General features: G+C 34.7%; 1 protein-coding gene across 1 annotated transcript in view; it reads right to left on the reverse strand.

Moving 5' to 3' along the window:
* Window positions 1-281: 281 nt before the first annotated feature.
* Window positions 282-14,680, reverse strand: part of Neto2 (neuropilin and tolloid like 2) — a 42,175-nt gene continuing 27,776 nt past the window's right edge. The window contains exons 7-9 of the mRNA XM_076837553.2: window positions 12,527-12,755; window positions 1,908-2,021; window positions 282-862 (exon numbers count right to left, since the gene is read on the reverse strand). Coding sequence (XP_076693668.2) covers window positions 282-862; window positions 1,908-2,021; window positions 12,527-12,755 — 924 coding nt within the window. The remainder of the gene's footprint in view (window positions 863-1,907; window positions 2,022-12,526; window positions 12,756-14,680) is intronic.

Consider the following 14,680-nt stretch of genomic DNA (forward strand, 5'->3'; position numbering starts at 1 on the left):
GCCCCTCTTCACCTGCTATGTAACTGGTGATGATTTCGTTTATATGACATCAAGCAACATATGATGATTATTTTTTTTTTCTACCAAATGTATTAAGTTCCTTTGTTTGGCTTAACATAGAGACTGCCTGAGATGATAAAAATTTCATCAATGTGATAGGGAAATGGCAAATGAAGGTCTTCCTAGTTTGACAGGAAAATAGAGTTGGTTACTGAAATCAGAATGGCTGCTCTGTAGGTTGCATACACACATACTTAATAATTAATATCACCTTTAGTAGATTAAAAGTCGATGGATATGGATGCTTGTGCAGAATCTTCTCGCCCCCTGACATAAATTTCACAAGGAATCTCCTCCATTACTCTGTCTTCTAGGGCCTGTTCAGGGCACTCATGTGCCTGTTTGAAAGTGTAACTACTTTTTTTGAAGGTGCTATTAAACGTTTTCATTGGCTGTGGTTGTGCAAAATCATTTCGGAAAGGAAGTTCCATGGAACTGAGGTTGGTCCTGCTTTGTTTGACACTGGATGCTTGCGATCCACAGTGATGGTCATGAATGCACCGGGAGGCAGTGGAGGAGCGCCGCATCTTCTGGTAGTTGTCCAATTCTTCTGACAAGTCTGCCAGGTCTGCAGAAATCTCTTTGTCCCTTAGTGAAAATAGTTCATAATGAGGAGGATCAAACACTTCTTGGAACCCAGTTTTATTAAAAGCAGTTTTACAAGCCATGACCTTTTTTCGGGGCTGTTTCACTTGTACTAAAATAGAAATAATGAGAAGAACCAAGACAATTCCTGATGTAATGCCAATAATTGTCCCATGAGTTTTAGTGATCTGTTCAAATAGTCCAGCTTTTTTCTTTTCTGTAGAAAGAGAAAGAGAAACATTAAGCTTTTCAAAACTCATTAATAGAAGTCCTGAAACAAACTGGTAAAGGATTTTTAGGAAAAGCAGAAAATAGGTCAAATAGATCACAGACAATGCAACTGAAAATTAGGCTTTTAAACAAACACAACAATCCTAATCTTATGATGTCTGGGCAAAAACAATAATCCTAGTATTATGATCTCTGGGTAAAGTAACTAATCACAATATGACTAGACAGATTACAAAAAAAGTACTTGGTTCCTTTGCTGAAAGGTAAAGAAAAACTTACAACTTGCAAATCAAATTGGATGCATTAATATAAATAGATCTAACTAGCCACCAGGTATGTTATCATGGTCTACTGTTTTTGAATGATTATCTGAAAATATTTCATGTCAAGTACTTAATACAGCCATGTCACATTATATCACCTTTTCATAGATATTTATTAAACACTTGGGAGGATGAAAGGTAGATAAATCTTAGTTCTGACACACTGCTTTGACAACCAACTGGCAAACATTCAACAGTTATCACAAGCCATATTTATCTTTCAGAGGATATAAAATGGAAATATAGCAAAGCAGACTTGATGAAATTAAAAGCAGTTCTTCGAATGGGTCTGCTCTTATATTGTAAACCTGAATCTATTAGTTGATTTTTATTATAGTGTTTCCATATAAGTTAAAAAAGAATAAAAGGCTGTCCTCTAAATTATTTTCACAATTAATTTAGGTATCTTTAGAATACAAATGACAGATTTCAACCACAATAAGAAAATAAAACAAGGGCAAGAAATATGACAACTTTTGAACAACTTAAGATAAAAACATTCTCTAAACAAAAAACTGCTTTTGTTGAGAATAAGTGTTTTTCTTTGCTTTTACCACATCCCAGAGGTCTATTATCCATAAAAAAGTCTCCATTTCTGCAAGCAGTTATACTAAGCACTGTTGTACAAAAAGAACATTTTAAGTCTTCCTTAATGAAAGGCAACAGTCACTCTTTTCTCAAAACAGTTGGCTTTTGCCTTGGACTCACCTTTACAATGATTTTCATCCCAAGGGTATGCACAGTTTTGAACACCATTACAGACTAAAGAATTATTGATGCACATGTTGCTATGGCAAAAGAAAGTGCTGCCTGTACAGGGAGCTGTAGGAAAAAAGAAAACTGTTTTGTTAAGAGCAGAGACATGCAGATTACAAATCCACCTCGATTTGTTTTATGCTTGAGAATTTGACTTTATAAGAGTATTTTCATATTTCAAAGGATTTTCCATGAATGCATTCTGCTACACAAACAATTAGAGAAAGGTCAATATTCTCTGATGCTGGCTCATGCAAACTTTTTCTAATGCTGACCATCTAAAGGTCATTTTTAGTGTAATGACTGTATGAACGTATTTCCCATAGTTCTTACAGAACTTCTATGTGGTTTAGTAAATTTTTGTTTCAAAACTTTAAACCACAATGTTAGCAAGGATGTGGAGTCTTTGACACCCTACATGTGTTGCTGGTGGGAATGCAAAATGGTGCAGAGGACATGGTTCAAACTGCCGGGTGATTCCTCCAAAAGACAAGCACAGAATTACCTTATGATCTAGCAAATCTACAAGGTTATGTAACTATAGTGATTAAAAGCAGTATCTCAAGAAGATACTTCCACATCAGTGTTCACAACAGCATTACTCATACCAGGCAACAGGTATGTCCACAGACAAATGAATGGATAAATAAAATGTGGTATACATAAGACAACATTACTCAGTCATGCAAATAAATGCAATTGTGTCACATGCTATGACATGAAAAAAGTTTGGAAACATGCTAAGCGAAATAAATGAAATATTTCATTTTGCATAATTATTTGTATGATCATTTATTTTATGACAAACATGTATGATCCTCCTTTTAAGAGGTACCTAGAGAGGCAAATTCATAGAAAGTACAATAGAAGTTAACAGGGGCTGAGGAAAAGGGCGAATGAGGGATTAATATTTAATGGGTACAGAATTTCAGTTTGGAGTGATGAGAAAGTTCACAAAATAGTGGCAATGACTGTGCAGCAATGTAAATGTACTTAATGCCACTGATATTCATTTAAAATTGTAAATTTTATGTTATGAATGTTTAATTATAGCCAAAATGGAAAAAAGTGCCCTCTCTGAATTAAAACAATTAAATTTTTTTAAAATTATTTTTGAGGTGCTGGGAGATAAAACCTAGGGCTTTTAAAAAAAGGTTTTAGATGTTGATGAACTTTTATTTTATTCATTTATTTATCTGCGGTGCTGAGAATTGAACCCAGTGTCTCACACATGCTAGGCAAGTGCATCCTTCGTCCATGCTCTAACGCTGAGAACACACCCAGTTCTAAACAATATAAAGACACTAATATACGTGCCATGTAATTTCATATTTTGTATAAGTTGTTCTTTCAGCCCTGCATGCCATCTTCCCTTCATGATGACCACCCACTCATTCCTAAAGATGATCTCAAATGTGACCCACTCTGAAAAATCCCCTTCATTCTCCCAGGCGGCTGGTCACTCCTGTGTGTTCTGTCATACTTCATCTATTCTACTTGGCACTTCTTGCATATGTAAACATTTGTAATAATGGATTATGTGTTTATGTTTGTTATGAAATAAAGCTCTACACTGGAGATAAAAATCTAACATGGTAGTATAAAGTACCTCAATGAAGGATGCACACACAAAAAAATCTTGAAGCAGCTTAATATTTTCCTATAGTAAACAAGATTGTAGAGGTATAAAAGCAGCCCAAAGCCTTCACAAGACTTCTAAAATTATAACTGGACAAAATGTATTTCATGCCTAAAGACTCCATTTTTGATTTTCAGAAAATACATACTTTATCAAGGAAGAAACATTTTTAGACATTGTTTTAAACATTCCTTCTCATGATTAAAAAAAAAAACTAAAATTTTACTGGACAATGATTGTTTTCTATAAACATTACTGTCTTAATAAATATACAATGAACCTCATGAAAATATAGCCATGAGTTTAAAAAATTTTTCCTCGAATGAGAAGACTCTCTCTTTAGGGTATAGTTTTAGGAAGTTTTGAAATACCTGATTCCTACTGCAGTAATTAACAATAATAAAATTGAGTATTTTGGTATTCACTTGCCACATCTCCTTTGTCTTTCTCAACTGGCTCTGAATATAGGCTGGAAAATTAGGCATGTATTGGGTCCTCAGAACACTTTAAACAAAATCTGATAGTTGAAGAGAGAACATCCAAAACTGCTTTGCTATTATAGATTCTCTCCCTGTGCCTCAGCTTCCTCCTTTAAAATGAATAGAAGAGTGTACAGTGTGTCTTAGATTTCTGGTTCTAAGATTTGATCAGACTATAAAATTAGTGGTCTTAGTCATGTCTGTACTTGGGTTCTTAATTTAAGTGCAAAAAAAGTATACAATAATTTATTTAGAGACTGTTAACTTGTCAAAATAGCATCATTAAAACAAATATTTCTGATGTAAGTAGATTAATTTCAAGTAATGAAATAGAAAACGCCATCAAAAGCCTACCAACCAAGAAAAGCCCAGGAATAGATGGATTCTCAGCCGAATTCTACAAGACTTTAGAAGAAGAATTAATACCAATATGCTTCAAAGTACTCCATGAAACAGAAAAGGAGGGAACCCTTCCAAACTCATTCTGTGAGGTTGATATCACCCTGATAGCAAAACCAGACAAAGACCCATCAAGGAAAGAATACTTTAGATCAATAACCCTGATGAACACAGATGCAAAAATTCTCAATGACAAATCATATACAAAAACATATTAAAAAGACAGTGCACCATGATCAAGTGGGATTCATCCCAGTGATGCAGGGTTAATTCAACATACGGAAATCAATAAATGCAATACATCATATTAATAGATTTAAAACAAGATCTCAAAACAACATCATTTCAATAGATGCACAAAAAGCATCTGACAAAATATAGCACACCTACATGTTCAAAACACTAGAAAAACTAGGGATGGTAGGAACATACCTCAACATTGTAAAAGCTATATATGCTAAACCCAAGACCAGCATCATTCTATGCCTTTATTTTTTTTTTTTTATTTTTTAAGATAGAGAGAGAGAGAGAGAATGAGAATTTTTTAATATTTATTTTTTAGTTTTCGGCGGACACAACATCTTTGTATGTATGTGGTGCTGAGGATCGAACCCGGGTCGCACGCATGCCAGGCAAGCGTGCTACCGCTTGAGCCACATCCCCAGCCCCCAGCATCATTCTAAATGGAGAAAAATTGAAAGCATTTCCACTTAAAACCGGAACAAGACAAGGATGTCCTCTTTCACCACTTCTATTCAACATCATCCTTGAACCTCTAGCCAGAGCAATTAGACAGAAGAAAGAAATTAAAGGGATACAAATAGGTAGAGAAGACCTCAAACTATCACTATTTGCTGAAAACATGATTCTATAAGATCCTAAAAATCCCACCAGAAAACTTCTAGAATTAATAAATGAATTCAGCAAAGTAGCAGGATATAAAATCAACACCCATAAATCAAACTCATCCCTATACATCAGCGAAGAATCCACTGAAAGAGAAATTAGGAAAACTACTCCATTCACAGTGAAAACTACAGAACACTAAAGAAAGAAATTGAAGAAAACCTCAGAAGATGGAAAGATCTCCCATGCTCCTGGGTAGACAGAATTAATAGAGTCTAAATGGCCATACTACCAAATACAGATTTAATGCAATTCCTATTAAAATCCAAATGACATTCTTCACAGAATTAGAAAAAGCAATCATGAAATTTATTTAGAAAATTAAGAGATCCAGAATAGCTTTTAGCACTTCTTAGCAAGAAAGGTGAAGCAGGAAGCATCATAATACCAGACCTTAAACTATACTACAGAGCTATAGTAATAAAAATGGCATGGTACTGGCACCAAAATAGACATGTCATTAGACATGGAGACCAATGGAACAGAATAAAGAACACAGAGACAACCTCACATAAAATATGGCTATGTCATACTAGACAAAAGTGCCAAAAAACATGCACTGGAGAAAAGATAGTCTATTCAATAAATGGTGCTGGCAAAACTGGAAATCCATATGTACCATAATGAAATTAAACCTCCATCTCTCACCCTGCACAAAAATCAACTCAAAGTGGACCAAAGACTTAGGCACTAGAACAGAGACCCTGTGCCTAACAGAAGAAAAAAGAGGCCTAAATTTTTACCACATTGGCCTAGGATTTGACTTCATTAATAAGACTCCTAAAGCTCAATTAGTAAAATCAAGAGTTAAATGGTATAGATTCAAATTAAAAAGCAAAGGAAACAATTAATAAAAGTGAGGAGAGAGCCTACAGTTTGGGAGAAAGTCTTTACTACAACCACTTCCAATAAAGCATCAATCTCTAGGATACATAAAGAACTCAAAAAACTTAATACACACAAAAAACCAAATAACCAATCAATAAATGGGCTAAGGAACTGAACAGACACTTCACAGAAGAAGAAATACAACTGATCAATAGTTATATGAAAAAGTGTTCAACATCTCTAGCAATTAGAGAAATGCAAATCAAAACTACTCTACATTGCTGATGGGACTGCAAATTAGTGCAACCACTATGGAAAGCATTATAGAGATTCCTCAGAAAACTGGGAATGGAACCACCATTTGACCCAGCTATCCCACTCCTTGGTTCATATCCAAAGGTCTTAAAATCAGCATACTATGCAGCCACATCAATGTTTATAGCAGCTCAATTCACAATAGCTAGACTATGAAACCAACCTAGGAGTCCTTCAATAGATAAATGGATAAAGAAAATGTGGTATATAAACCTAATGGAATAATACTCAGGTTTAAAGAAGAGTAAAATTATGGAATTTGCCAGTAAATGGTTGGAGGTGGAGAATATCATGCTAAGAAAAATAAGCCAATCCCCCCAAAACAAAGGCCAAATGTTTTCTCTAATATGCGGATGCTAATTCACAATAAGATGGGGGGCACTAGGGAAGAATTACCTTAAATTAGGTAGAGGGAAGTGTTGAGAAGGGAGAGGAGGGAATGTGGGGATAGAAAAGATAGTAGAATGAAACAGACATTATTACTGTATATGTATATGAGACTACCTGACCAGTATGATTCTACAACATGTATGCTCAGAAAAATGAGAAATTATATCCCATCTATGTGTGATATATCAAAGTGCATGAATGCATTCTACTGTCATGTATCACTAATTAAAACAAATAAAAAAATTAAGAAAAAAAACAACAAATATTCCGGGCTGGGGCTGTAGCTCAGCAGTAGCACGCATGAGGCACTGGGTTCGATCCTCAGCACCACATAAAAAAAAAAAAAACAAATAAAATAAAGGCATTCTGTCCATCTGACACTACAAAAAAATTAAAAACAAAACAACAAATATTTCATGATTCTTAAAAAATACCAGATAGTTTTAAAGCCCATCACAAAGACACAGGTATTAGTTATACAATTAAGTGATTAGATGAGGGCAGGAAAGTCAATGAAAATGTAAGGTGGTATTTTTATTTACGTTGGAAAATGTGCTAGTGTACTAGTTCAGATGTGTCAGAGATATCATAAAACCATATTATACAAACGAGTGCACTTTAAAATACAAAAAATAGCCTAGAAAAAATCCCAGCAATTTTGAGTTCCTCATTTTCACAAACTGCAGTTCTGTTTTTATTTTCACCATAATTCTATTATACTTGCTATTATAATTCTACAACCTATTTAATCTAGTTCATAACTAGGGATGCAAGGAAGATAAGCCATTTTCAAGACAAGCTGAATGAGGTTATAAGTAGCACTGTGGCTGGGCATGTGTGGTGGTGCACACCTGTTATCCCAGTTATTTGGAAAGGTGATGTAGGAGGATCCCAGCCAGCCTGGGTAACTTAGCAAGACCTTGTCTCAAAACAAACAAACAAATAGACAAACAAACAAAAAAACACTGTAGATTCTTGGTATTCTGATTAATAACATTCTCAGAATATTATGTATCCTCAATTTTATGGCTCTTTTTAACTTTTTTAGACAGAGAGAGAGAGAGAGAGAGAGAGAGAGAGAGAGAGAGAGAATTTTTTTAATATTTATTTTTCAGTTTTTGGTGGACACAACATCTTTATTTTTATGTGGTGCTGAGGATCGAACGCAGCACCCTGTGCATGCCGGGCGAGTGCGTTACCGCTTGAGCCACATCCCCAGCCCACCTACAAGGTTTTTTGCTCCATGTTCCTTACTGTTTGAACAATGAGAAGAAAATACCTTCAGATTTTATTAAAGATTCTTTCTAACTGCTCTCCATACTATTTAACACAATTAGAAAGCAGCATTGATATTATCAGATTTTGTTTTGTAAAAATTTTAAAATTACAAATATGTTAAGCTTTATGATTTTTCATTGGATCAGCAAAGCTTTTAAAATGAGTCATGGTGCCAGTTATTGATATAGAATGCTAATGAACTCCTTCAATTCCAAAAGATAATAAAATGGCTGAACTGTAGGTCTTTATGGGTAATGGACAAATAATAATAGTGCTAGTTATGAACTGCTCTTTACTTATAGCCTGAGGACTCTTTTCTGCCTTCACTCATGAGTAGGTCACGGACAGAAGAGGAGGGTTAGGGTTTCAGCTCCACTCGACTTTTGATGAGATGTGGCAGTGATGCTGAACGATGGTTCTGTCCTTCAACCAGGCCTGCAGGGGACCTGCAGGCAATTGTCACTGAAAATCACATTCTGAATTTAGTTTAACAAAAATATCCTCTGCTGCTTTCACAGTTCTAGTCCTAGAAATTATTTTCCTAAAACCATATCCTTTCTTAAAGAGTGAAGTACATATTAGTATTCAGTGCCTGGGAAGAAGTTAAACATATCCTGATTGCTATTCTATATCATCTATCTTAGCAAAGTTTTACTATTTTAGTCACATCTCCCATCTCCCATCTCCCATGGGTAAGCAGGAAGTGAACTTCTCAAGCAAAATTAGCCCATTTATATAAACCTCTTCTTAAATATTGTTTTCATGGATGGATTCATAACAATTACAAATCATTAACAGCTTAGAGAAGAACAAAAGTAGTTCAACAATTTGAATTGATGGTAAGTCTTGAGCTCTAATGTGCTTATCAAGTGGAGCTTTTCAGACTAGGATTTGTTTTTATAACAGTTGTGAAATCCTTTATTTTGATCACACTATTTCTGGAGAGGGCGTTTTCCTCTTGTTCTTAGGTAATGAAACTAAATTTGAGAATGTGGAGCTGTGTCTACTGAAGCATATGATTCAATCTTAGTGAATATAAAGATATTATTTGAGGGAGACTTTCCCCTGTTTAATATATCAGAATCATACTAATAGAAATCATTAGTGTATGTGGACAAAACTAAAATAGATTTAAAATAATTTTCTCATGTAAGATTTAGATTAGCATTGCCCAGAAATATGTGATCCAAAAAATGTGAGCAAGTAGCCCCTTAGAGAGTAAAAAAGTAAAATTAACATTACTAATCTAGTTTATTTAAACCAACATATCTTTGCAGAAGAGTTAATATAGCAGCCTGAGGCTGCTCCTTTAGAAAACTGCTGGCAAGGTTGGCCCTTCGTTGCCATCTCTGAATTTGGCTTTTCTCCTTTCCCTAACATCTAGATAAAGGCAGTTCACAATGCTTACAGTTTGCTTGAACAATGTTATTTATGTCCAAACACTTGCTTTCAATCTGTATGCTAGGACTTTTGGTACATGCAAGACTGAAGGTGCCTATATGACCAAACTTCAATAAAAACACTGGGTGCTGTCTAAGCAGAAACACTGTATCCATGTTACTGCATCTTTTTTTTTTTTTTAAGATTTTTTTTTTAGTTGTATATGGACACAATATTATTTATTTATTTATTTGTATGTGGTGCTGAGGATCGAACCCAGTGCCTCACACGTGCTAGGCAAGTACTCTACCACTGATCCACAACCCCAGCCCTGCACCTTGGTTTCTTGAGAAACAACATGCTCTGATGTCTCTCCTAGAAGGCAGCAATCATAAGAAGCCTGTGCAAGGGTTTTCCAGAGTCAAGACACAAAATCTTCTTCCCTTGAAGACCTATTTACATCCTTTCTCTAATCATTCTGAGCTGTGAGTACAAATATATGGTATTGGGAAGCTTTGAAACAGTGTTCAAAATATTTTCATTTTAACATATAATAAATCAAACTATTATTAATGTGATACTTTACATACTTCATTCCAAATCTTTGAAATCTAGGATATATTTTTACAATTGTAGCACATACCTATTTATATTGGTCACATTACAAGAGCTCAACAGCTAACTACATGTGGCTAAAGGACAGACAGTACGCTGAACAGCAAAGGTAGAGTTGTCTGGAGTAATAAATAAACTAAGGAGAAAAGTAAGAAGGCTAAAAGATTTTGTTAAATTTGTCTTTGTATAAAGCACTGATCTGTACCTATCTGAAATAGAGAAATAACCTCTGTACAGCTGCTTTATATTTTTTAATTTTGAAAGTTATCAAATTAAAAATATATTTTCAGAAACAAACTCAGATGATATCCACCATACAAAAAGCAGCAGTAGCACAATTAGCTCATGGCAAATACCACAGCTGATTCCTGACACCTGTAACTCCCCGAGGAACTCACAATGTCCAAACAACAGAACCGTGTACCTTTTTATCTGCTCAGTTTTTACTTTCCAAGACAGACCAACAAAAAGTGGTAAGTATCTCTTGACTCATTTTTGCTGTCCTTTCACTCTTCATTGGTCATCAAATCATGCTGACTCTGTCTCTGTAACTCTTCTTTATTCTCAACGTTCCAGCTTTCTTCAGACCTTCATGACTTCCTACCTTGACTACAGAATAACTTCTAACTAGTCTCCATGCATCATGTAAAGCACAACTTTGATTATGTTATTTTTTAATACTTTTTAAAATTTGTAGATAAATGCAATACCTTTATTTAATTTATCTGATGCTGAGAATAGAACCCATAAGTGTTCCACCACTGAGCCACAACCTAACCTAACACTGATTATGTTATTTTGCAGTACAAAATTCCCAGATATCTATAAAGTCTAAATTTAATCTTTAATTTAAAAGCATTTACATTGTAGCTTTAAATGACATTACCTGGCTCATTTTTCTTCTATCCCACTACTTATGGTCTGAATTAGCTCTGGTTCAATGCCTATGTACATTCTACGGTTTCTATTTAGAATTAACAACCTCAATTAGTATATCTACTTTCAAGAATAAACTCAAAGAACCTACATTCAAGGGCCACTTGCTCCATAACCGATGCTACCTGCCTGAAGTAATGGGGCTATTTAACAGGAAAGCACTGTGTCACATGTCTCAAATTGTCTTTGTCAAATCCGTATGCAGCAATATAAAATTAAACTCCTATCTCTCACCTTGCACAAAACTCAACTCCAAGTGGATTAAGGACCTAGGCATTAAACCAGAGACCCTGTGCCTGCTAGAAGAAAAAGTAGGCCCAACTTTCTACCATGTTGGCTTAGGAACCGACTTTCTCAACAAGACTCCTAAAGAAGAAAAATTTTACAAGTAAAATTAAGAATCAATAAACGGGATGGTTATCCAACTAAAAAGCTTCTTCACAATAAAGGAAACAATCAAGAATGTGACGAGAGCGCCTACAGAATGGGAGAAAATCTTTGTCACCTGCACCACATATAGAACATTAATCTCTACAACATATAAAGAACTCAAAGAACTTAATACCAAAAAAACAAATAACCCAATCAATAAATGGGCTAAGGAACCGAACAGATGATGAAGAAATATGATCTGCCAACAAATATATGAAAAAATGTTCAATATCTCCAGCTGTTAGAGAAATGCAAATTCAAACTACACTGAGATTTCATTTCAGTCAAGTCTGAATGGCAATTATCAAGAATACTAGTAACAATAAATGTTGGCAAGGAAAATGTGGGGAACAAGATTCACTGATACATTGCTGTTGGAATGAAAATTGCTGCAATCACTCTGGAAGGCAATATGGAGATTCCTCATTAAATTTGGAATGGAACCACCATTTGACCCAGGTATCCCAATCCTCCGCATATACCCAAAGGATTTAAAATGAGCATCCTATAGTGACACAGGCAAATCAATGTTTACAGCAGTTCAACTCACAGCAGCTAAGCTATTGAACCAACCTAGGTGCCCTTCAATAAATGAATGGATAAAGAAACTATGGTATATATACACAATGGAATGTTACTGAGCCATAAAGAAAAATGAAATTATGGCATTTGCCAATAAATGGATGGAACTGGAGACTATCATGATAAATCAAATAAGCCAATCTCAAAAAACCAAAGGCCAAATGTTCTCTCTAATATGCAGATGCTGACTCCCAATAGGTGGGGCAGAGGGAGGGGAGGATATTCACTGGATTGGGGTGGGGGGGCACGGGACAGGACGGGTGAAGGGAGATGGGATGGGAGTGGGAAAGTAATCATTTCTACACACTTTCAAAAGTAAATGCTCAATAGTGTAGCATGAACAAGTGAAAAATACGTAAAAGATCTCAATGCTATAGGAATTATTTACTTACGTTCCACAAAAGAAGTAAACAGCATTCTAAATCTGCTAAGCCGACTACCTTCATCTGCCCACATTCTTATCACTCCAACTCCTGTTTTAAGCATTACATCATTGGCCACAGTGCTGCAAAACTTGGCCTTCAGATTTTCAATAGCACTGCTTCCATCATACACTGCAACAAAGTTTCTCTTGCATTCATTTGAGTGCTCCATTTGATAATCTAGGAACCTCAAATATATCTGTAACATTAAAACAAAGAAAAAAACTGCTTTAAAAATAGTATTTTTTTTCTGCTTCTTTTATCCACAGTCAACATGTTAGACTGAATTATGACAGTTGACAGAAAAATAGATATAAGGCTAATAGCTAATTGAAAAGTCTAAGACCAATGGTCTGTTACTTTGGTTGTGTTAATAATAGAACCAAGCATTAAGGAAACTGAAGTTTGTGTTTTCTCTCATGGTACTGATAGGTAGAGGAAATAAATCACTCAAAACATTATATTTTTCTAAAAATGTGATTGATATTTTTCTTCCAGTTTTCCTGTACATTTTAATACTTAAGTTTAATCACAGGAAATAGAAGATATATCTATCTCAGTTTTGTTATAACCCATCAGAATACCATTCACTTACCCACTACTCTACTGTTGCACACTTAATTGATGTTTTAACATTCCACCCCTTAAAACACTCTATATTTTTTGGACTGGATGATATTAATTGTATTTTCAAAGTAAACACCTTTAGCATCTTCTTTATTAAAATTTTACAGGGAGTTTGATACCTGGCACCAAGTTTTCTTAAAATACACTTGGCTCATTCTTGTTTGAATATTTCTTTTACATCTTTATACATCTTTGGCTTAAAAAGGCAAAGCATTAATCTTTAGAAGAGGTTCATGAAGTAGGTATCATTATTTATGAAGAGACTCAGGAACTTGCCCAGGGTTATTCAGAGCAAGAATTTGAACCCAGGTTAGGTTAGTCTAAGTCTAAAGTGTCTTCTTCTCACTTCATAGGTTGCTTCACAATGTGTATGTGCACACGTGCACACACACATACCCGCACACACACACACACACCCGCACTCTTCTCACCCTCTTGACTGTAGATACTCATGTGTCACTCTAAAATTAAAATAAAAATTCAATGAGTGAAGAATAAAGATTTCCCCTAAATTTCCACTGAAGATACCTAATGAGTACACATTTTCTAGTTATTATTGGTAAGTTGTGGTAAGTCACCCCACCCTTTTATTTAAAGGGCTTAATGAAACAAAAAGTTTTGTCACATATTTTTTACCTTTTAAACTACTTTGAGGGCATGAAACTTAAAAGCATTAAAATATAGCTCAAATTTTGACCAAGTTTGGTTTATTTGAAATGACCAGTTTGCCACTTCCATGAGAATGCCAGACATTTAGTTATGAAATAGGTTTTCCATTCTAAAACTTATTTTCATGCATGTATTTTAACATACAAATTGCATTTTCTTAAATATTATCATTGGACCTTATAGATTTCGCCATTATTTATATAACCAAATCACCCTGCTCATAGTTCCATGGTGGTAGGTATCCCTAATACTATAATTATTTCCTCCTTTAGATTTTAAGGTCTTCTGATCAGAGGACCATATGCTCAGTTATATTCAATATAACTCGCTCAGAGCAGGTAGTAAGTTAGTAGCTTTGTGTAATTATGAACTGGCAAAACTAAATATCAGCTAAATTACCAAGATGTCTGAATTATTTACATTGTACTTTTAGTAAAATATAATCTTAAGTGGCATATTTTTCTTAAATATCACTCATTAACTAGTTTATACTATTTCAAGTATTCAGTGGTTATGATGGCCTTTCATCTTTTTTCTTTAAATTTCTTAAATAAAACCAGGTGTTTGTTCATTGTGTTTAACATTGTTTTTTAATGTCTGATATAACATTTTATTTATTTTTATTATTTGTATTTGTAGATGGACAACATATTTATTTCATGTGGTGCTAAGGATTGAACCCAGTGACTCACACGTGTTAGCCAAGCGCTCTGCCATTGAGCTATAGCCCCAGCCCTGTGTTTAACAATTTAAAAAAAAAATTTTTTTTTAGTTGTAGATGGACACAATACCTTTGCTTTTTTTATGTGGTACTGAGCATCGAACCTA

Source organism: Callospermophilus lateralis, chromosome 18, assembly GCF_048772815.1.
Source record: "Callospermophilus lateralis isolate mCalLat2 chromosome 18, mCalLat2.hap1, whole genome shotgun sequence".
Lineage (NCBI taxonomy): Eukaryota > Metazoa > Chordata > Mammalia > Rodentia > Sciuridae > Callospermophilus > Callospermophilus lateralis.